This window comes from Tursiops truncatus, chromosome 4, assembly GCF_011762595.2.
Source record: "Tursiops truncatus isolate mTurTru1 chromosome 4, mTurTru1.mat.Y, whole genome shotgun sequence".
Taxonomy (NCBI): domain Eukaryota; kingdom Metazoa; phylum Chordata; class Mammalia; order Artiodactyla; family Delphinidae; genus Tursiops; species Tursiops truncatus.
Genome location: NC_047037.1, coordinates 98,669,925 through 98,694,858, shown reverse-complemented (window position 1 = coordinate 98,694,858; position 24,934 = coordinate 98,669,925). Strand labels below are relative to the sequence as shown.

Genomic DNA, 24,934 nt, shown 5'->3' with positions numbered 1-24,934 from the left:
TCACTACTACGGAAAGTGAATTCTTTTTTCTTGGAAGTCTTTGCTACTATCTTACTCGATTTTAGTTTCCTTTTGTTACTTAAAGTTTTTGAAATCATTTTTTCTGGACGTTAATTTGGTGGATTCTCTTCTCGCCTTTCTTTTCCCTCCTTCATCACTTCAAGCTAGATTTTCCTTTCCTTTAAATCTCCAACAAATTTTTATCTTTTGTTATGAACACAGTCAATGATCAGCAAACTTGATACTTACATTCATTGGATCCAGTAAAATAAATTCAAGAATTTCACTTAGTACACCACACACACCTACACAAACAGGCACACATGCATGCATGCGTGCACACGTACTATAATAAAATAAATCAATGGAAATAACTGTGATTCTCTTTCAGAAACATGATGGCCACTTCACAGTCATCCAGTTGGTTGGTATGCTCCGAGGCATTGCATCAGGAATGAAGTACCTTTCTGATATGGGTTATGTTCACCGAGATCTAGCAGCTAGGAATATATTGGTCAACAGCAACTTAGTATGCAAAGTTTCTGATTTTGGTCTCTCCCGAGTGCTGGAAGATGATCCAGAAGCTGCTTATACAACAACTGTAAGTTTATACATCCTTTTCCAATATAGTTTGTTTACTTTTATTATTTTTAATGTTATTAGAGTAATTCTGGTTTTGTTTTCTAATTTTCTGCTCTCATTTGTCGTTTTCCCAATTTAACATCATTATCTAATTGAGAAGTATTTGTTTTATCTGAGTGCCTGGTTTAAAAAAGAATTGACAGTTAATTGTTTCCTTTCTTCCACTCTGTGGGGACTTTAACATCATGCTTAAGATCCACGTCATTACTGCCCTCACAAAAAATCTGCCTTTGCCTGAGTATTTTTGATGTTTCAATAGTTATCTCGTTTAAATGGAGTTCTGTACAGGCCAATGGTGCAATCAATTAAGTCAGTGATGGTAAAGAACCAGTGGTTAGGAAATGAAAATTTTTTTCTCATAGCAAATGTTATGGAACGTCTGATCATACTTAAAAATGAACAATGTAGATTTCTCTGGAGATATATAAATACACTCTCAACCTTCTTTTGAATGGGACTTGGGGGAAATGCGAGCAGGAGTAGAAGGCTAAAACTTGAGACCCAAACTATCATCTGTCAATAATTCGATCTCAACTTAACTCATGAACCAATTCATTCCACTGATCTCTTTGGTTATTGTTTCAAGGAGTTAAGTCTCAGGCTGTCAAAAAGCTAATAATTTGTAAAATTATACTAGTCTGTTATTTTTAAAACAGAACCCTCACCATTGACTCATTTCAGCTTCAATGAAAAATGAGTCAGTAAAACTATTCAAGATGTTTTTATTCTCTTCTCTTATTCTGACATTACACATTATTTTAAAAGAGGCAAATCTTTTATTTAGTTATCTTTTATTTCATTTTCTATGAGTTTTTTTTGAAACCTCACTGTATTTAACTGCTCTAGAATGGGTACAAGTTTAGTATTATGAATAAAACATGTTATACCCTTACTATGTCTGCTTTGTAAAAATCCTCTACATTAATGTATTGATGATATTTTCACTAATTTCTCCAACAATGAAATAGTTCTAAGGAGAATAAATTAATCTGAGTCTGATATATAAGGTAGAAGTATCTACTGATCTTCTAATTTGATCAAAAAGCTTCATAAAAATAAAATTCTATCAAGTCTGAAAATAAATTGTTCATTTTAGAAAAAGCAGTATTTTCAAATCCATTTTCTAACTGGAAAATGTCATAATTATTTTCTTTTCAAGGCTTTTATTTTCTTCTCTTTTATTTTTGTAAATGTATAACTTAAAGCGACTTTTCAAGTTATGGAACAATGCGTGTAAGATTTTTCTACTATGCATATTATTTACAACCTTAGAGAACAATATTTAGAATTATTATAAAAATATTATAAAACAAAATGTTCAGTAAAATTGCAACAAGTATGATCTACTAAAAGGATAAAATAAGATAGGAAATAATGAACAATATATTTAGGAGTAGTTACTAGATTCTTTGGCTGTATATCTATATAGATACACTTGAAATTCATATTAAATAATATTTTAACTGCTTTTTAAAATGAGAAGTTCATAACTAAATTTAAGATACTAATAAAATTGACAGGGTAACTCAAATCCTGAAGCATGTATAAATTTTGTTGTCATATTTGACATCCAGATTCCAGACATATTCTTCTCTCTTATATGATTGTAAGGACTAAGAGGCCTAGAACAGTGCTGTCTTAGTTTAAATCTGACTACAGAATTAAACATCAAATTAGGTCACCATATACTAACACTCTGAAAAGTGCTTCTTGAAAGTTATAGATTATGTCTTTGTTTTTTGAATTTTAGAATTCTATTTATTTTTTTATACAGCAGGTTCTTATTAGTTATCCATTTTATACATATTAGTGTATGTATGTCAATCCCAATCTCCCAATTCATCAAGATTATGTCTTGATTAAGAAATAAGTCTCTGAATTTGAGGTACCAAGTAAATGGTAAATAATGTAACCAAGTACTTTTTTAAAAAAAGTCTCAGACATACCTAACTGCTCGGAGGATCATGGGGTACAAAATATCATATACTGATTCATTGACTTTATAATGAACATGGACATTCAAATCTCAAAATAGCAGATCTCTTGCCTTCGAAGAGCTTCCCTTTTGACAGGGTAGACAGACTCATGCTTCCTTGCTATTCAGTGCATTATATCATGTGGCAAAAGTCTGTAAAAGAAATGTGGAAGTACCAAAAAGCAGAGGTCTGGAGAAAGCATCACAAAGAAGATAAGTTGAACAAATATTAAAAGATTTCATTAGGCAGGTAGTTGGGGGGAAGATCCAGATAGAGGAAACAGAAAGAGAAAAAGACACAGAAATTTGGGGAAGTGAATGGGAATGTTTACACAAATGTGGACAGTTTGGAATGGGGGCGAGAAGCAGTGGAGGGGCCAGGTTTCTTAGGAATAATTGTGATGGTAGTTGGGTGGCGCATCAGGAAATTTGAAGGTTTTTCTATAGTAATTAAGAGACAGACATTGATTGATTTAAATAGAGGAATAATAAAATACATACATGTTTTAGAAAATATTATTGAAACAGTGTGAAGGAAAGCTTGAAGGACAGGAGGACTGGTAACAGGAAGACCAGTTAGGGCATTATTGCTATAGACCAAAAAGGTCATATGGCTTTAATTAGGGCAATAGTGGTTGGAATAAAGAGGGAGGAAAATTGAAAATTGTTATGAATGTATAATTTACAACTCAGTAACTAACTAGATATGAATTATAAGGAAGAAGAAGGACTGAAAGATGACACTAGTATTTCTGGATTGAAAAACTAGTTGAATGGTGATGTTTTATTAATCAAGACAGAGAATCCCTATTAAAGATAACTTGGCTAACTTACAAAGCAGAATTATAACAAAAGGTCACAGGTACTCTGTCTCAAAGTCATCAAGATAATGCCAGATTGAGCGGTGTCATTCTGTTCAAATTTTGTGTAAAAATTTTAGGACTTTATATAACTGTACTTTTTGTATTTCCTGTTAAAAGGAATGAGACAGAAAACTACTGCCTAGTGAAGATATACCTCAGTTCAAGCAAGCCCTGTAAAATAAAATAAAGAAGAATGGTCATTTATATGAAATTGATTCTTTGCTTTATAAAAATGTTAAAATGATCTCTTGATACATTTTTTAAAGTAGGATTTCATTTTTAAAAGTTTTATCTGTATACAACTTTCCTGGAACAAACCTTTTACCTTAAAAGATTTTGACTCTTTCTCTTGCTGTATAATTGCTATTTCCTTAATTTTTTAATAAATGTTTTTATCTGTATCACAAAGGATTTGGAGGAAGGGAGGCTTGTGAAGGGTTTTAAAAACAGGAAGACATCATAGATAAAGGTGTTTTTTTTTTTGTATACTTCAAGAAAGTAGTCATTGAAACTACCCTTTCCGAATCAATACAGGGGCAAAATAAATAAACATTTTCCATTATGATGACTTTGCCAATATAGAAAGCACATATCACAGCAAAGAGCAGTAAGAACTGGTTAAAAGACAGGCTGGAAAGATGGGGTGACCATTGTGACCCCAGTACTGGCTATCATGCTGAACTGGTCAGCCTGTGGTAGGTGGAGCCTACCACAGCAGAATGGCCATTGGAGCCAGACTGACCAGACCAGAAAGAGATGAGACAAGAGAAATTACTCTGCCAACAATTACTGAGACTTTAGCCCCCTAGTTAGAAGACCTATCCATGGAATGTATGAGAATGTATTGTCTACACTATAAAATATGCTAAAGTAAATAAAAGAATGGGATTTACAACTGATAATAAGCAGAAATTCTAGTATTTCTTCCTGCAGCTTAAGAGTGTTTTTTGCATGGCCTGCATCAAGTTTAAGACTATTCCTTCAACATGTATTCAATACAGTTTATTATGGAGCTACCATATTTAAGGCCCTATCCCTTGGAGGGCCAATTACTAAAACTAAAGGGATTCTTGAGAAGAGATAAAAGGCTGCACAGAGAGAGGACCAAGACTAACTGAACAAGTAACGCATAATAAAACCAACAGTTGTTCAGACACCAAGAGTGGGCAATGCAGCTTGAAACGCAACTACAGGAGTAGCAGACTCTCCTGGTAAGATCTGTACTAAAATACATCAAGCCTTTGCAAAGGGACATCAAGAACTGGTGAAGGCATGAAAGCCAAGAAATGTGGGCTAAAGATAGAAGGGAAAAAATGCACAAAAATAGGATCTAGACAAGGACTGAGAGGCCTTGCTTGTACATGCCAATTCTATAAAGAGGCTACCAGGCACTTCATGAGGAGAGGTTGGTGAATGATTATGAACCACACCTAATGATACATATACAATTAGTGATATGTAGCTAAGTTAATTTGCACAAAATTTACTGAGTTGGATTGTTCTCATTTGATTACATGGTCTCATATCTGGTTATAATTTAAGTGCTAAGAAATCTCTTCCTTTACTGAATCTAACACACATTCACACAGACAATTGTTTTATATCCAGTTCTGGAGGAGGGACTCTCTCTCATTTGAATATTGCTAAGCAACAAGTCTTAAACTTACATTGAAAATATTAAGCCTCTTTGCTCTCAAGTATGGAAATGAGGTCCTATTTACCCAAAAAGAACATTAAAAGATATATTATGGCTCACACTTGTCTGTTTTAAGAGATAAGTTTTATTTAAGATATGGTACAATGGCAGTTACTGCTCAGAGGTTTTTTTAACTATAATGAGTAGCTCCATTTCTTATAGTTTAAAGATGGAAACAAAATGGAAGAATCATTTTATCACAATATCTGTAAAAATTCTAAAATTCCTTGATACTGATTTTCAATTGTGTTCACTTGTGTTATGAAGACAAAGTTTGCTTTTTATTTTGATAGTGATATTTGCATACAAGTACTTTCCTAGTTGAAGTACAGTCTCATTATTGACAACACATAATCCGTATAATCACAGTTCTGTTAACATCTTAATTCTATTTACTTTGCATTCATAAGACCTCTCCAAGCTCCAACTCTTAACCTCCCCTCTTCTACGTAAGATGTGAGAAGAGTCAATCTAAGAAGACATGCACCTTCCTCCTTTACCCTTAACTCAAGTGTTTCTGGGTTGGCGTGACTTTTTTTTTTGGCTGCATCAGGTCTTAGTTACGGCAGGCGCTGAGGCATGCAGGATCTCTCATTGCAGCGTGCGGGCTTCTCTCTAGTTGTAGCATGTGGGTTTTCTCTTCTCTAGTTGTGGCACGAGGGATCCAGAGCCCGTGGGCTCTGTAGTTTGTGGCATGTGGGCTCTAGTTGAGGCATGTGAGCTCAGTAGTTGTGGTGTGTGGGCTTAGTTGCCCCACGGCATGTGGGATCTTAGTTCCCTGACCAAGTGTTGAACCCGCGTCCCCTGCATTGTAAGGCACATTCTTTACCACCGGACCACCGGGGAAGTCCCTGGCTTGACTTTTTGATGTGAATTTTTAAATCTTGAGACATGTCCAGCTTTAAGAGTAAATATTTTTAATGAAAATGAGATAAAAAGTATTTTAGATCATTCACTATTCTGCCTCTAAGAACTTTAATTTAACATGAATAGTTGAGATTTGCTTGGAGAACATGCTTAACCTGCTAATAAAACCTACTCAGAATTTTCACTCACTTCTGTCTCTTAACTAAAAGAGTTACTTTAAAATGTTATGCAGTAAAATATTTTTAAATGCTTTCATTTAAAATCATATGGTATCCAATGCACTAAATAAAAGGACTTGTACTGAGAGATGTTTCTGATATTTCTGGATTTTGAAAAATAAAACTTTATCCTTTGAGATCCTACCCCAAGATTCTCTGTCCATCAAGTCATTGATGACAGAGGTGACACTGTGCTGAGGTACACCATGTGGCAAAGTGCATCTTACAGTAAGTCTATGGAGGTGAACCAGGGCCAACCAGAAAAATGACTTGTACTTCAATTGTTCCTTAAGATTTAACCAAGCAAAAAAATGAAGTGATATGACAGCTTTGGGCACAAAGGCACTCTTGGGTAGAGGACCGTGAAAACTACTAGCCCCCATGAAGCTACATATCGTTAACATAAATAGAAATAAGGACAGGTTTCTGCACAGAATTTGATGAAAAATTCGAGAAAAGGAAATGAGAGTTTCCTCTAGGCAAATGTAATTCAGCAGCCTGAATATAAAGAAAAAAAGTGAGAAAAATAGCTATGTTATCAGAAAGCTATAATGTGAAGATTTAAATAACTTCTTTTTCAATAAAAAGGTGGTGAACAAATAAACCTTGGAAGAATGAAAAACAATAAAATCCTGGCTTGATAAACTGAATTCATCACTAAGAAAGGAGCTATGCCATTTGGGAAAAACAACAAAATGACTCTTCCCAAAAACAGTTCTCACCTGACAGGTATTATGATAGTAGTCAGTCAAAATCAGTCAAATATACAGACTATTATAATTAGCTGAAGAGGAAGAAATCGATGTGCCAATATTAGGTTTCCTAAATTCAAAGGGAAAAAAGTGCCCTTGAACCAGCAAGTGTTTGTTTGATGGACTAATTCATGAGCAGAAAATCTGACAGTTTTTATAAATCCTTGTCAATATAAACTTTTTGTAAGGATATTCTAATGATCTAATGTATAAAAACTATATGCTCAGGAATTAGTGTGTCCACACTTTGATCCCAAGTGCCAGAAAGCAAATCCACAGCAATGCAGATGAAAGGGCAACAAAGCTTTATACTAAACCAGAGAGAACATGTTCTGAGTGCAAAGCAAGAATATTCAATAACTGTTCAAGAGATAAATACCATACATACCAGCTTGGATCACAGGCTGAGAGACCCAAAAGCTTCATGGTAATTTTCTGGGACAGTGCTATCAGAGGGCACAGACCTCTTTGAAATGTACTACTTAGGTGAATTGACAATGGCAGGTCTTGAGCATAAGATGGAAATGGGAATCAACAATATCAGATAATATCCAAAGAATGATTTCCTGGAAAGGTCTCATCTCTGAAGCTTAGGAAACAAGGGTTTATGATCATTACAGAGCTCTTGGTAGTAAAACACAGGAAACGGGTTTGAAGATTATTATACACAGAGTAGAAAAGGACTGTGCAAAGCAGATTGCTCTATCAGAAACCTTGAAGCTAGAGAGAAGACCATCCTGTTCAGTCATACATACCATTAAGAAGCCAAGCCATGCTTTGGGAAAACCCCCATCTGTCATTTGTGCAAAGCATGTACAAAAGCAAATCCTTTGTAGATGTAGGTCTTGTGTCTTTCCAATATACATTTTAAAGAAAGGACCCTAAGGCCTTAGACCTGGGAAGACATTACTGAAGACAAGAGACCACTAAGAAACTTTCTGTTCAGTGCTCAAGGCTTGGGGTGACTTACGAGTAGTTTTCTTTTTTTTTTTTCCTAAAGTAATGAATCCCTTTAGATTTTTATAAAACCCTAGAGAGCAGGTTATTTATCTTTTACATTTTTTAACGCTTTCAGCACCTAGATTAATATACTACTTAGTGGCTGCTTAATTAATTGCTGATAATTACACAAATAAGAAAATGGTAGAAAGAAAGTGATTGAAACTATAAGAACATTGTTTTCAGTAAAATTATATTAATTTTTTTCTCTGATGTCACTGTTAGTCACAGCCACCAAATGAGTAAGCCTAAGACAATCCTCAATGTATCATAAGGAGATGAAATAATTACAGTAGAAAGCAGCAAATGTTACAGACATTGAAGCAATTATGACAATGGGTCAGGGTATTCACAAACGGGATAATTCTATTTTGAAGTCTCTGAAAACATTCTACCAATGTTTTGGTCGATGCCTGTAGCATGGATAAGACCCAAGACAAATTGTTCATAAAAATCACATAATATATAATATTTTAATACCTACAAACATCTGAATATATCCAATCCTTCTAGTGTAAGTGCTAATCAATGAGGAATAATCAAAGACCAGTCACAGTTCTCAAGATATTTGGCGTACACCTTGATGTAACCAAGAACCACAGGAAATACCAAGTGCTGCTTGTTTTTGCAACATCCAACGCTGTGTAATTCAGAGGTTCTCTCCCTGCTCCCAGTGATTTTAGAATAAACCCAGACTAAATTGATTTCCTGAGGAAGATCAATCAGCGGATGTTTAGCAAGCAGAAAGTACAGTGTTCATTGGCCCATCTTGCTTGTGCAGAGAAAAGAAAAAACAAGGCAATGTACACAAAACTGCTGACCTTAGCCCTGGAGTTTCAAAGGTACCATCTGAAGAAAGAAGTCATTACTAATGCTTAATTTCTAGTTTTATCTCTGATGTGGAAAAAATGCTTTTTTTTTCCTCTGACAATAAAAAACTGGAAAGGAAAACATTATAAATACAGGATAAATCACATGAAAGCTCTATGAAGACTTACTTATTCCCAGTGTAAAGAGCTTCACATCAATGGTAAATAAATTGAAAAAGGTTATCAGTTATTTATGCTGTTTGTGGCAGACCCTGTTAGTTGGCTACCCAGCCTCTCTTGTCGTCTCTTCCTTGCTAATAAAATCTTTATTTGGATGTTTATGATGAACTCAGGTCCAAGAAATAAATCATGATTTATACATAAGCCTGTTATACTTATACCATTCTCCTCTGACACTTAAATTTTACTCTTTGACAGGTCACTTAAACGTAAAGGAAAGTGAGATTGGCAACTGTGGGGAAAATTTTGGGGTTGAAGTCTATTATAAATAGGCTTGATGTAACCAAGAGCCACATCTTGGCTACATCAAGATGTAACCAAGAACCACATCTTGGTTACATCAAGATGTAACCAAGCTCTCTTTCTTGAGAGAGCTTTGTAGAATTGGCCCCTTCTTTTCTTTATTGCCTTGATTATAGTTTTGGAAGGACATAGGCTTGGGGCTGTGATAACCATCTTTCAGTCATGAGGCAACAAGCCTAAGGAGACAAACCCAGTGCTAAAGATGGCCAAGTAGGAGAGCAAAAGAACCTGGTTCTCTGATGAAATTGTTAAGCACCTATGTCAACACAGAATCTACTTACTCCAGTTATTTTTTTATAATTTAGTTAAATATTTTATTTGCTTAAGCTACTGAGAATTGGGCCTTCTATGACTTGTATCTGAAGACATTCTGATACAGTAATCAACACATAAGAAAACCTCCAGATTAATAGGTAATGTAAATAGGAAAATGAAAACATGAGTTTAAGTAAAATATCACCTCAGTCATACAAACTGACTAAATTATCTAAGCAGACTGTAAATATACAGTTAGTTTGAGGATTAAATAATCATAATTTATTCATCTAACATGTATATCTTAATATTATTGGGTGCTAAATTGGAGATTAAAGTACTTAAGGTCTGGGGAGAAGACAGGCATTAAATAATCATGTGTAATTACAGTCTGAGATTTTATACAACATGTGTGTTGAGTGCCTATTTTGTGCCAGATACTGTTCTGAGGACTGGAGATATTCCAATGAATAAGCTTTTCTTTTGGAGCTTACAGCCTTGAGTATGGTGGGAATAATGATAATAAACAAAATTTAAAAAGAGAGAAAGAGGAATCTCAGTCTTAGATAGTGATAGATGCTGGATATATAATAAAAACATAAAAAATAAAATTGAGTAGCTACCTTGGAAGCATGGCTAGAAAATACGTCTTTAATGAGGTGTCATTTGAAATGAGACCTGAAAATTGTAAAGGTACCAGCCAAGAAAAGATCTGAAGCCAGATGTTCTGAGGTGAAGGAAAACAAATATAGATCCTAAACCTTAGGGAACAAGCTTGGCACATTTTAGAAGTAGGAATAAGGCCAAGATGGTTGACACACTGAGAGATCAGGGAAAGTGGTAGGAAACTAGGACTGAGAGGCCAGATTCTGTATAAACTCAAAGGTCATGGAAAGGAGTAGACTAACTATGAAATGAAGCCATTGGAAAACTTTAAGCAGTTGAGGACATAACAGAATTTGTGTTTTTTAAGAGCTCACTCTGCCTGATATGTTGGGAATGAATTGTAGAGGGCAAAAGAGAGAACAAAAGATTCATTTGCCTCATCCTAGACAAGAAATGATGGTAGCTTTGTGTAAGCTGGTAATAGAAAACATAAAGAATGGTGAAGATACTTGAGATATCTTGTGTCAATAGCTCTGCCAACGTATGTGAGTATGTATTTATATATTTATATATTTTTTAACAAGTAAGGAAATTGAGGCCCAAAGAAATTAAGTGATGTGCTCAAGTCACATGGCTATTACGTTAGGAACAATGTCAATTAACTATTGCTATAATGACATTGTTAAAGGAAAGTATCTGTTCCACAACTGAATCTTCCTCCTTCTCCAGTACTTCCCAATGTAAATTCTGTCCTGTCCTATGCAAACTTCCTTCTGTTTCTCACCTCTGAGACCCATGCGGAAGATAATGAATAGCAGTAGTTGAAAGTCTTTGAAGATTGAGAAATAAGGAGAATGATCTCTTAGTCTTTGGTGGTATATATTACAAATACACACATATCTCAAAATGTTTCTTGTTCTTTTGTTTATTGAACTTTTTAAAGTATTCTGCAATGAATATTTTACTTCATGCTAAGAGAAAGAAAACAACATATGTTATAGAAATAGAGAAATACCTCCTGGCAGAGTTCCAAGATATCTTTCTGATCAGTATATTTAAAAATTTTTCTCCCTGGTATTAGTTGGTGAATAAACAACATGTTTCTTTGATTGTTTTCATGTGACTTTTCTAATCAAAAAGATGGAGGTCATTTCACTGGGTAACATTTATTTTTAAATGAAAGATGAAGAGATTAAGGAAATGAACATTACCATTACTGATTTTTTTAAATGGAATTCTGGGCAATATTCCATGAAACCTCAGATTCTTCCACAGTTTCAAATTCAATACCTATCCCTCATTGTCACCCTAGGGCCTACCATTAAGCCCCACAATCATCAGCTTTTCCAAGCCTATAAACAATCATTAGGAGATCAAAAGCTAGAGAAAGTGCTATCGAATTCTGAAGTATACTTTTAAAAGATACAAAATTGAATTTCAAACATTCAAAAATTTATCAGCATCCTTGTTAAGAAATAAATACTTTTTCCCCATTTTCTCTGTTTTCTCACCTGGCTGTCCCTTTGTTGGTTTATGCTAGCTACACCAATCAGGTTTTCATACAGCAAACATTTACAGCCATGGTTCACTACAGGCCACTGAAAAGGAGACCGCAAATAACTTTCTTAAACTTTCCCTTGGACCTCTCCCTCTGCAAGGAACAGTTCTGAATGCATTCATGATCCATAAATACTAGCTTATATTCAGATCATGACCTATTCTAATTAGCATAAACACACAGAGTTTCACTATACCTAGTTCTGCTTCTTTAAACTTGCAGTAAGAACGGAGTGTTATCATATGAAGCACGCACATTATTCAGTTGTTTAACCATGCTCTTAATCAGTGTATAATATGTGTCATAAACAGGCAGCTGCTAAATGAATTATACATAAAGATAATGTTTATTGAATAATTTAGGTCCTAACACATTCTGATCCTTAATTCTGTTTTTTTTATAGAAACTGAATCATTACCTTGTTCTTTTTAGTGGTAAAAAATTTTGTTTTTCATATATACTATAAAAGTAAAATCTCTTTAAGGGAAGACAACTTCTTTTTAAATTTTTGGCTGCGTTGGGTCTCCATTGCTGCATGTGGGCCCTCTCTAGTTGCGGCGAGCAGGGGCTACTCTTCGTTGCGGTGCACGGGCTTCTCATTGCGGTGGCTTCTCTTGTGGAGCACAGGCTCTAGGTGCCCTGGCTCAGTAGTTGTGACGCACGGGCCTAGTTGCTCCATGGCATGTGGAATCCTCCCTGACCAGGGCTCAAACCCGTGTCCCTGGCATTGGCACGCAGACTCGCAACCACTGAGCCACCAGGGAAGCCCCAACATTTTAAATTTAAGTGTTTATAACATATATTTTTTTGAGGGCTCAGAGATGTTTTTAAATTAATTAATTTATTTATTTTTGGCTGCGTTAGGTCTTCGTTACTGCACGGGGGCTTTCTCTAGTTGCGGTGAGCGGGGGCTACTCTTCGTTGCGGTGCGCGGGCTTCTCACTGTGGTGGCTTCTCTTGTTGCAGAGCACGGGCTCTAGGCAAGCGGGCTTCAGTAGTTGTGGCATGCAGGCTCAGTAGTTGTGGCGCACGGGCTTAGTTGCTCCACAGCATGTAAATTCGATAGAACCAAGTTGTATTATTCGTAGAAAGTAATAACTAACAAAGGCAAGGGGTAAGCTATTATACCCTCATATACACCCCACCCTCAACAGGATTTTATAATCAGGGCATTACAATAGGCTAATATGTATGTGGAATCATTACGTAATGAAGAAAACACTATAGACATAATATGGTAGAAAAAACAGTGTGTTATAAACTTGGAGTTTATAACCACATCTTGAATAGACTTGATAATACTGGCTACTATCTACAGAAATATTATAACAACCAACAATATAATAAGCTAAAGTATTGATTATAGCCTCTATTAAGATGAACAGCATAAAAATCACCTAAGGCACTTATTTAAAATGCAGATTCCCAATTCCCAGCCCCAGAGAGTCATTTTCATTCAGCAGGTCTGTGGGAGGAGTAGCAAGGTATGATCCGGAAATCTGGGTTTTTAATAAACACCCAGGTGATTGTGAAACTGGTTATCTAAAAGTCCTATCTCGCTTAACTGCCCTAATATAATCAAGACACATATCCAATTATTTCCTCCCCCAGCCTTACACATCATTAAGTAAGACAAAAGTCACAAGCAGGTAAAAGATTTGTCAATATAGTGGGAAAGGGGTTGGGAGAGGAGGGAAGGTGAGTGGCATGGACGAGGGGAAGTTAGATTTGTTATGGTCACACTAAGAGACCTTATTCTTTTTTTTTTTTGCGGTACGCGGGCCTCTCACTGCTGTGGCCTCTCCCATTGCGGAGCACAGGCTCCGGACGCGCAGGCCATGGCTCATGGGCCCAGCCACTCTGCAGCATGTGGGATCTTCCCAGACCGGGGCACGAACCTGTGTCCCCTGCATCGGCAGGCAGACTCTCAACCATTGCACCACCAGGGAAGCCCCGAGACCTTATTCTTTGAATATATATTCCATGTAGCCCAAATTTTGATTTCAGTTTCTCTTAGAAGATAGTTTTCAGTGTAAAACATGCTTAATAATGAAGAGTGAAATTGTTAGTCCTGATGTTAATTTTTTATTCTGTTGTTTCCTTTGTTTTGATGGCCTCACTAGTCGCCACTTTGCTATACCTTCATGCAGTTTCTTCTCTTTATCTGTGATGGTCATTTTTCTCCAATATTGACTGATGTGGAAATGTATGCCCCTCTCTGGGCACTTATGGAAGGCCTGTAAAATTTTATGAAAATACTTTAAACAATGATATAACTATAACCTGTGGCCAAAACATGAATAACTCTCCTCAGCAAAGTCATGTAGTTGCCCCAGGTGCTGAATTTTATCTCAGAGTCTTAAAACAATTATGTGTATTTCAGATTATGCCATTGAATGTTTAATATCTCTAAAGTTGATGGGGTTTCAGGGTACTTGGACATGATTAGATTTTGCTTGAACTCCAATATGTCTTTTTTTTTTTAACATCTTTATTGGAGTATAATTGCTTTACAATGGTGTGTTAGTTTCTGCTTTATAACAAAGTGAGTCAGTTATACATATACATATGTTCCCATATCTCTTCCCTCTTGCGTCTCCCTGCCTCCCACCCTCCCTATCCCCCCCCCTAGGTGGTCACAAAGCACCAAGTGGATCTCCCTGTGCTATGCGGCTTATGGGAAATAGTAGAAACTGCTGGAGTTGCAGTTTCTAGAGTTTTAACGTAGAATGTATCTTCTGGTTTTAAAGTGAAATTCATTCTACACACTCAATTTTAGAAAATACAGTCGTCTTAGGAACAGTTTATAAAAAGTACACATACTAGGGGAAAAAAGACATAAAAGCATGATAAAACAAAACAAAATAATACTTGCATGTAATCATCATAAACTGATGCTGCCAAAGGGTCATGATACACTTGTACACATATGCCCCCTTGTGGTGAATGAATAGGACACAGGACATTTGAAAAGGTTTCTGGAAATCAAGGAAGAGTGACTTTGTTTTTCTTAGTTTAGTATTGTCTGAGATAGAAGATGTACATTTTAATAAGCCCCGATTTACAAGGATTTTACTTTTGTGTTGTTTACTAAAGCTTAGTAACTCTGAACTATCTACCCATAAGAAGGGAGGAAGGATCAGAGAAAACTGACTTCTAATATTTAACTGAGAAGTTACCCACATTCATATTGAGATTCCAATACTGGACTTTAAAATGATTTAGTCAGTGTTTTTATCTATAAAATTTAAGGTATAAGTGGAAAAATAATCCCAGTGAAAAGATCAAATGAAAAGTCAGAAAAAGGAATTGTTAAAGTAAGTGAAAGCAGCATGTTTAAAATAAATCGGGTGGAAGACAAAGAAGTAGAGAGAAACTTAGTAGAAAGGAAAATAAAACATGCAGACTTTTCATTGAAATTTTTAAATGCCAATGCTAAGTTTTCTTGCATATAAATGAAACTCATAGTTTTGAGAACGTTTAAGAGACCTTGAAGATGTCTCGAAGGGCAAGAGGGCAACCATGATTCTTAGAAGATTTAAGGCAATGAGAGATTGTACAGATTTGAGCACAGTAGCTTATATATAATTGATACATATAAGGGGGAAAAGGGTAGATAAATGAAACTAGCAACCTGATAAACCATAGTTAATGAAGACAGGGTTAAACCAGAAAAGAATATTGAAATATAAACTACTCCAGTGGATTTTCTGTAGTATCAGGAAAATTACCTGAAATAATAATAGCAACTCAGGCACTGTTTTGAAAAATAAATGCTACCTATTTTACGGATATGTTTTCCCAAATTTATTTTGGATATGAGTGTGGTGATTATATAAAATAATTTTGAATAAAACAATTCTAAATTATTTTCCTGCGTTACCACAGATTATATACAGGCTATATAATCACAGAATTTAGACCACATTTGTTCAGGTAAGAATTTCCCCCATCCTACCAACACTATTGCAAATTTAATCAAGTGTTAGAAATAGCCCAGAAAAATATAAGCCGACTTAGCGCCTAGTAAGATAATGTGGAAAGCTATTTGTAAATGGTTATTTTCCTCATCCTGAAACAAGAGAATATAAGGAAGTCTCAAGAAAAAAGCAGAACATTTTGTCTGATATCGTGAATTCTATTTCTGGCTAAATATACTTTTTAAATTCCTACTCTTTTTTTTCCCCCACTTTTTTTTTTTTTTTTTTGGCCGCACAGTGAGGCACGTGGAATCTTAGTTCCCCGACTAGGGATCAAACACCCTGAGGTGGAAGCACAGAGTCTTAACCACTGGACCGCCAGGGAAGTCCCCTTAATTCCTACTTGAAAACTTATAAAACATGGACAGAAAGAGGGTTATAATAACAATCTTAAGATATAATATTCATTATACTTCCTTTGGTATTTTGCACTGTTCTCTTGATTTTTTAAAAAAATTTTTATTTATTTATTATTTATGGCTATGTTGGGTCTTCGTTTCTGTGCGAGGGCTTTCTCTAGTTGTGGCAAGCAGGGTCCACTCTTCATCATGGTGCGCGGGGCTCTCACTATCGCGGCCTCTCTTGTTGTGGAGCACAGGCTCCAGAAGCGCAGGCTCAGTAGTTGTGGCTCACGGGCCTAGTTGCTCCGCGGCATGTGGGATCTTCCCAGACCAGGGCTCAAACCCGTGTCCCCTGCATTGGCAGACAGTTTCTCAACCACTGCGCCACCAGGGAAGCCCCTCTTGATTTTTTTAAAATATCACTATATATTCATTTTTACTGGTTTTCTACTTTGAATTTTTGAGGTTAATCTGGGTCACATTTCTAATAAAACTTTTGTAAAACTCCTCATGTCCCTCTGCTGTCTAAGTTGTAACCATCTTGCCATTCACATTGGCAGGAAGTGCAGTACAGATGAGTCTGAACTTTGTGATTTGAAAGGTATTGTGACCAGACTGTAAAGTCCCTTGTCCTTCACTGTATGTAGCTTGCATATAACTCGCCTAGAACAATTGCCTAGAATATAGAAGAGAGGATAAGGGATGTATGTCACAATTTTCAAGAAATAAACAAACAAGAGTAAGGAAAACAAAAATGAAATATGAATGTGGCACAATGTGACAGAAATATGCCCCATTAAAACAGCATTTTGTAAGGTGTACTTCTTGCCTGATTTTGTCTGTACTGGCCCAGAATCTTAGCTGTCATAGTCACAGAGACTCTGCCAGTAAAGATATCAATAAATAACAATATCTGGAGAGTATTCTTCAGTTCTGGATTTGTGGGGTTGACAAAAGGATTACTTAAAGTACCCTGAACCTATGTTATAAAAATAAAACAAAATACATTTTACCAGATATTACATTAACCACAGGTCTACTCAACATACAAGAAAATAACATTCTAATATTAAATTCCAATTTCTTCTTAGGGAAAATTCATAAAAAGTATCTACGACTTTAGTCTATTTTGGTCTAATCTGAATTCTTTTTCCAGTTTTCAATGACTCCTTTCTATATCTTGTCATTTCTATCAATACACTTGCTCATAGTTCACTTCAGGTGCAGCCTTTTTCACTGCATTTCTAAGATGAGTTACTTCCAATAATAAAGTGGAAAATACTAGTTCCCTATCATTTTTGTAAATCCAGAAATAACATCTCTTTGTGTAGTGCCATAACACTGCCAGTCTTTCTGAATCCTCATACTATGCACTGCATTGTTTCATATAAATGTGAAATATTGATAAAGGTTTTTTTGGTACAACATTATCAAAAGAAGTTCAGAGCAAAAAAATTGTAAAGACTGAGCTCCCTAATGTCGGTCACCTTACATGGAGGTGTCTCAAGCCCCGATGTTCATCTTAAGAAAGATATTAACATAGTTCAAGAGCTCCTCCACTGGCTTCAAACACTAAAGAAACTTTATAGAACACTACGCTTATGAGGGATGAGGAACTATTACTGAGACATTTTATAGTTTATAAAACTTTGATTTTCAAGCTGCAAATTCTAGTTTTTAAGTATATAATCAGGTTCTCAGACATCCAAACTAAAATGCCTATTAGACATTTTCTCAGCCTAACTCTGCTAGTCAGTTTGGGCTGCCATAAGGAAATACTGTACAGTGGGTGGCTTAAACAATAGGAATTTATTTCCCCCAGTTCTGAAGGCTGAAAGTCCAACATCAAGTTTCTGGCTTATTCAGTTCCCCAGTGAGAGCTCTCTTTCTGGCTTGCAGAGAACCACCCTCTCACTGTGTCCTTACATTATGAAAAGACAGAGAGCTCTTTGCTTCCTTTCAGGACACTAATCCCATCATGGGGGCCCCACCCTTATGACCTCATCCAAACCTAGTAACCTCCCTAAGCCCCCACTTCTGAATACCATCACATGGGAGGGGTGGTTTAGAGCTTCAATATATGATTTTTGGAGGGACACAAACATTCAGTTTATCACACTAATCAAGTCCTAAAGAGCTGAAAACGGAGATGTGTTAAATTTTCCCCTGAAAAATCAGTTTGTTTTTTCTGTGGTGGTTGTTGTATGTTAGTTGTTTATCCTTAAACCAGGCCATTAAAGGGGAAATTTTAATACTTAAGTAAAAGAATCCTAAAATTAAAATTGTAACGAGGTTTACCTTCATTTACAGGGTCCTCCTTAAGCAATACTACCCCATCACATCTTTCACAATTTCTCTTTTGGGTTTAAACAAATGTGCTCAAGTTGGAGATTTACACAGTTGGATTTCCTCTCCTGGATGTCCTTGTAGTCTCTATATACATAGTTCATGAGCTGCATGGACAAATCAGCACTGCTCCGACTGCTCCTTGGCAAATTTGTGAAAAGTAACTTGCTCTTTGGGTGGAAAACTATACTTATTTCCCTTAGTGTATATCAAGATGTCAAAAGCATTATGTATATATGATTCAGGCTGCCATCCTGTCCCTCAGGTCTTCCTTTTAAGTCCTGGAGACCAACAAGAACTCAAATAGGAAACAGAGATCTCTTTAGTATCTCAAAATTTAAGAGCTAAGGGAGTGGGAAGAGGAGGGAGATGAGGAAGAAAGAACAGATTCAAGCCTCTTTTGCATTGGGCTTAGGCAATCAGCCTGTCCCCTTTTGCAAATATCTCCTGATTCCCACTTAAAAAAAAAAAGAAAAACTTAAAAAAAATTAAATATTAATTAAACAGGGAAGAAAAAAAGTAAAGGTGAAACATGTTTTAAAACATTAAGTAAAATAACCAAGGATTAAGCAAGGTATAAACTGGAAGTTTAAAGGATTTGAAAGTGCCCTGAGAAATGGAAGATTCTTCTTTCATGAGGGTATCTCAGGAGGCCAGGACACAGGCCCTGCCCCCAATCTCAGCAAGGAGCCCTCACCTGCAGCACCCAGACCTAAGGCATCAAAACAAGTTACCCTCTGTGAAAAGGAGTTCTAGCTCATTTCCCAGCTCACTTCATCTCTGACAGTCCTGAATAAACAGTCTTCCCTTCCACCCCTGCTTCCTTCTCATAGAGCAGGACTTTATGGGAGACTTATTTCTTAAATTGAAAAATAAAGAAAATCTTTAGGGAATGCTTAAAGATACCTATTTTTTATGGAACTCTTAGCATGTACTCTTAAAAATTAGAATAAATATTCACTTGAATTAAATATCCACCAAGATTAAGTATGGTGTATCCATGTTATGGGGCAGGTAGCAGACATTGACAGTGTGCTTCCTATATTTCTTATTTCCCTTTACTATTGTTAAGTACACAGGCTCCTAATATGCATTTGTTACCGAACTGAACTTGGGTCCATTCACCTGTGTACAATAAAGCCGATATACTGATACCAGATGGTAGTGAAGCAAAATGCAGTGTTTATTGCAGGTGCCAAACAAGGAGTACAGGCAGCTAATGCTCAAAAACACCCAGACCCTCTGACGGCTTTTAGAGAAAGGTTTTCAAAGACAGGGTGAGGGAGAGTATTGTGGGGTGCGTGATCAGCTCCTGGACATTCTTCTGATTGGTTGGTGGTAAGGTAATCAGGAATCAATATCATCAACCTTTTGGGACCAACCCTTCTGGGGTCTTTGTGCTTGTGGTCAGCATGGAGTTAACTTCTTCCACCTGGTGGTGGTTTCAGCAAAAAAGCTCAAGGGATATGGCTCAGAGTATTATCTGTAGTCCTTGAGGAGGGGCTAAAAGTCCTTAACTTTGTTTAATGGCTAAACCATTATTATTTTGTCTTGCTTGACAGTTTTCCTTTGTTTCTGCATTTTCTCACTTCTCTGATTAAATGTATTCTTTGGAACTCAGGGAAGGCCTGGGAGGCTAAAATTTTTCTACAAACAAGAGGCAGGCAGAGGACATGGGGGCAGTCTGGCCCAGGAAGGCTCCATAGGGTCCTGCTCAGTTACATATATACTCCAACAGTCAGCACCTGGGGCTTTATCAGAAGACTGCCCTAGAGACTGCTGGCATCTACTTTGCCTGCAAGTAAAAAGGCCTGGGAAGCAACTTGGGATTTACATCCCACCAGTGACAGCCTTGGACCAATAACTGGCACTGGCAGAGGCCGAGGTATAAAGACTCCAGCACTCGTCTCTAACCTGGATAACTCTGTAGGAGGAATATAAAAAGAAATGCATGAAAATGATAAACAGCAAGTTCAGAATAGGAGACATAGGGTATGGTAGTCAGGGCAATAAATGAGATCTGGAAGAGGGACCCCTGGGGCTTCATCTGTATCAGAAATACCATATTTTTAAAGCCAAGTGGTGGATATATGAGTGATCATTGTATTAGTTTTTATGTGACATTTTACGTGTATGAAATATTTTATAATATTGTTAAAGAATTTTTGGAAAGATTGACAAGGTAATGCTCCATGCTTTTCATTAATATTATGATATATATTGTCATGTTAAAATGTTAAAAAGATCCAGCGTCCTCACATTTGTCCTTCAAAGAGAGTGCATCTACCCAAATTTAGAGCTAAAAGAGAAGTCCTTAAAAACAAAATTCTATAACCACCTAATCTTCCACTTCTCTTACTGACTCCACTTTTTCTATTCTTGAAATAGAAAAGTGTGCTCATCAACACACTTTTCCCCATGGTTTTCCCTCACTTATCTTCCCAACACTGACCTCATGGTCACCTATTTCAAGAATGCACATTCATGCTTTGAATCATCTATCCCCTTCATCTTCAGCCTCATCAAAATTCAGCCCTGGGTAATATATGTTTTCCCTTTTGCCTACTTCTGTTTCAAGGCTCCTGACATTTACCATTTAAGTGACAAAACTCTGCCAGTGGACTTCTCTGTAAGTTTTTCTATGAGAACAGCTGTTTTTAGGCACTTTGAGGATAGAGATTGTGTCTCCATTGTAATTTTTATCCCTGTATTAGTTAGCTAGGGCTGCCATAACAAAGTACCTCAAACTGGGTGGCTTGAACAACATAATTTATTGTTTCACAGTTCTGGAAGCTGGAAGTCTGAGATCAGGGACTCTATAGGGTTGGTTCCTTCTGAGGGCTGAGAGAGAATCTGTTTCATGCCTCTCTTCTAGCTTCTGGTGATTTGCTGGCAGTCTTCGATGTTCCTTGGCCTATAGAAGAATTATCCCTATCTCTGCCTTCATGTTTACGTGGCATTCTCCTTGTGTGCGTGTCTCTGTGTCCAAATTTCCTCTTTTTTATATGGACACCAGCTATACTGAATTAGGCGTTCACCTTAGTCCTGTATGACCTCATCTTAACTAAGTACATCTGCAACAACCCTATTTCCATATAAGTTCATATTCTGACGTACTGGGGTTAAAACTGCATAGGAATTTTGCGGAGACACAATTCAACTCATAAAAATCCCCTATGTCTGAGATCAGAGGCAATGAGTTGTTGTCTTTCCTTGAACTAAAAACAGCCCCCTGTAGAAATGGCTTTAGTTTGTTACTCAATAAATATTCCTTGAATTCAACTGAAAAGAGTTGAAGACTCTGTCAATTTCGGTTTTGACTTGAGCCCTTTACTTCAGTCAGTGTCCTGTTGTCATATGCAGTACTCCAAGTAGTTTGTCTTTTAAGTATTCTCTTACCTACCTCTTTCCATTAAACTGGAGAGCATTATTTTCCACACAATGTAGCCTTGGAACACCACTATATTAGTTTCCCTAATGAGTTCTTCTGACTTACAAATGCCGGGTTTATTTTGGCTTGCATATGAAGTTTGATTGCATGCATCCATAATTGAGTTTCCCTTTTGATTTATTAATCAGAACCATCATATCTCAAAATGATAATTAGCTGGCAAGTTGTGGCAAACATATACAAAGTTATAGATACCTTTTACTTTCTGTCTGCATGTTAATATTGTCTAATAAATCATATAACTGTAAAAGTGGCAGAATACCTAGACTAAATCTTTTACTTTTATTGAAATTGTGACATTTTAGAGTAACATTCTTAAATATTCACAATGTTTATGGCTTAATTAATCTGCCTCTCCAAAATTTGACTCTTTAATATTTTGAAATGACTTCACAGATATTTTTACCATTCAACATGGAAGACTCTTGGGTTATATGTTCTGAATTTAATTTATACAGTATTGCCTCTGGAAGGATGTTGCTCTAGATACATAGATATAGATACAACATTTCCATTTTCCCATTTACAGTTTCACTGATACTGTAGTAGAAAAAACAAATTATCATTCAACACATTTGAACATTTTCATATCTGAGTGCCTATACAAAAATAAATGTGAAAGGTATTAACTGATATAACTTCTTTTCTAGGCAGATATGCTGAAAGCATCTGATGACTTCAAAATATTTAAGCAAGGAAAATTAAGGAACACACAACTAGAGCTTTCTGATTAGTTTTAATTCTTTTTTTTTTTTAACCAGAAATTACTTGGAGATTGGAGGGATTGAGACAGTCAATTTTTTAAAGTACCTTTTGTAGAGAATAGCCTAGGCAAGATCTTAAATAACATGAAGATCATGGCTCATTGGACAGCACAGGGGTCCAATGTCTGAAAGGTCAAAATTCTATTCCCAGTTTCTCCTATTTGCTCTTTTATGGAGCAAATTAGAGAAATGAATGACCCAGTAGAAGTTTTATGCCTTTGGAAGCTACTTCTATTCAAGCCTCTGTTGATCCTTTCATATTTTGGGGGAACAGAAAGAACAGAACAATGAATATACTTGCCTTACAGAGAGCACAAAAACTGTAAGATGCTTTATCAACTTTTTCCCACAAGAGAAAGATCACTAAGAGCAGATTCACCAAACTTCCCTCCCAAGGAAGTTATTTGTTTTTTCCACATTTGTGTTGAGAACTGGTCTATGTCAATTGGGTCATAAAGTCTTTTTAGTGGATAGCCGTACCAACCAAAACACTTGAGGTGACTGAGATTGAGTGACCACCCCCTCAAACTTGCTTCAAGTTAAAATTAGAGCAAATCAGGACAATTCTGCCTCATATATTGATATTTATCATACAAACATTTATTAACAAACAGGAACAAGGCATTTGTACAATTTGTTCTGTGAGATAATGAAGTCCCAATTCTCCATTCTTATAGGGGATCCCTAAATATCTTTCCTGAAAAAATATCATTTGAGGAAGCCTAAGCAACATCCAGAGAGCCAGGAGTGTATAGCCTTGCAGGCCACGCAATCAGACATCTTCAGATTAACTGTCTCAACCACTTAGGGATTATTGAGGGATTAGAATCCATCCCTCAAGTGACAGGCTAACTATAGGCCTCTCTGCATTCCTATACTCTGATTATGCAATAGGAGAAAGTTATCACCAAACTATTTTAGTTAATCCACATATCTTGAATGCCACTAATCTCACGAATGAGGATCCACTTCTAAACCCATTATGCTGGCTAACAATTCACCAATTTAACCAATGGAATTCCTTTTCTGCTGCTGATCATTCTAATTATTAAAGCTTCTGAATGTCCATCAACAGAGGAATGGATAAAGAAGATGTGGTACATAAGTACAATGAGATATTACTCAGCCATAAAACGGAATGAAATTAGGTCATTTGTAGAGATGTAGATGGACCTAGAGACTGTCATAAAGAGTGAAGTGAATCAGAAAGAGATATACAAATACCGTGTATTAACGCATATATGTGGAATCTAAAATATATGATATAGATGATCTTATTTGCAAAGCAGAAATAGAGACAGACACAGAGAACAAACGTATGGATACAAAGGGAAGAGGCGGTTGGGTTGAATTGGGAGATGGGAATTGACATATATACATTATGGGTACTATGTATAAAATAGGTAACTAATGAGAACCTACTGTATAGCACAGGGAACTCTACTCAGTGCTCTGCAGTAACCTAAAGGGGAAGGAAATACAAAAAAAGAGGGGCTATATATACGTGTAGTTGATTCACTTTGCTGTACAGTAGAAACTAACACAACATTGTAAAGCAACTGTACGCCAATAAAAAAATAATAAAGCTTCTGATGTTGATCCCGTATAAATAGCTAAATCACTTGTATCAATCCCTCCTGGAGTCTGGGCTTCCTTTTAGAATGTTAGTGAGCCATCACTGAGCTGTAAGATCCCAATAACTGGTCATCACATCGAAAGTGTAATGTAGGAGGAGCTTCAAGATGGCGAAAGAGTAAGACGCAGAGATCACCTTCCTTCCCACAAATACATCAGAAATACATCTACACGTGGAACATCTCGTACAGAACACCTACTGAACGCTGGCAGAAGACCTCAGACCTCCCAAAAGGCAAGAAGCTCCCCACGTACCTGGGTAGGGCCAAAGAAAAAAGAAAAAACAGAGACAAAAGAACAAGGATGGGACCTGCACCACTGGGAGGGAGCTGTGGAGGAGGAAAGGTTTCCACACACTAGGAAACCCCTTCACTGGCTGAGATGGCAGGTGGTGGAGGGGGGAAGCTTCAGAGCCATGGAGGAGAGTGCAGCAACAGGGGTGCAGACGGCAAAGCAGAGAGATTCCCGCACAGAGGATTGGTGCCAACAGGCACTCACCAGCCCAACAGACTTGTCTGCTCACCCACCAGGGCGGGTGGGGGCTGGAAGCTGAGGCTCGGGCTTTGGAGGTCGGATCCCAGGGAGAGGACTGGAGTTGGCTGCGTGAACACAGCCTGAATGGGGCTAGTGCACC

The 24,934-nt window shown here is 36.7% G+C and overlaps 1 protein-coding gene across 1 annotated transcript in view; it reads left to right on the top strand.

Annotated features, from left to right (window-relative positions):
* The window catches only part of EPHA6 (EPH receptor A6), an 868,762-nt gene that overhangs the window by 738,977 nt on the left and 104,851 nt on the right, over positions 1 to 24,934 (top strand). The window contains exon 14 of the mRNA XM_019922241.2: positions 392 to 601. Coding sequence (XP_019777800.1) covers positions 392 to 601 — 210 coding nt within the window. The remainder of the gene's footprint in view (positions 1 to 391; positions 602 to 24,934) is intronic.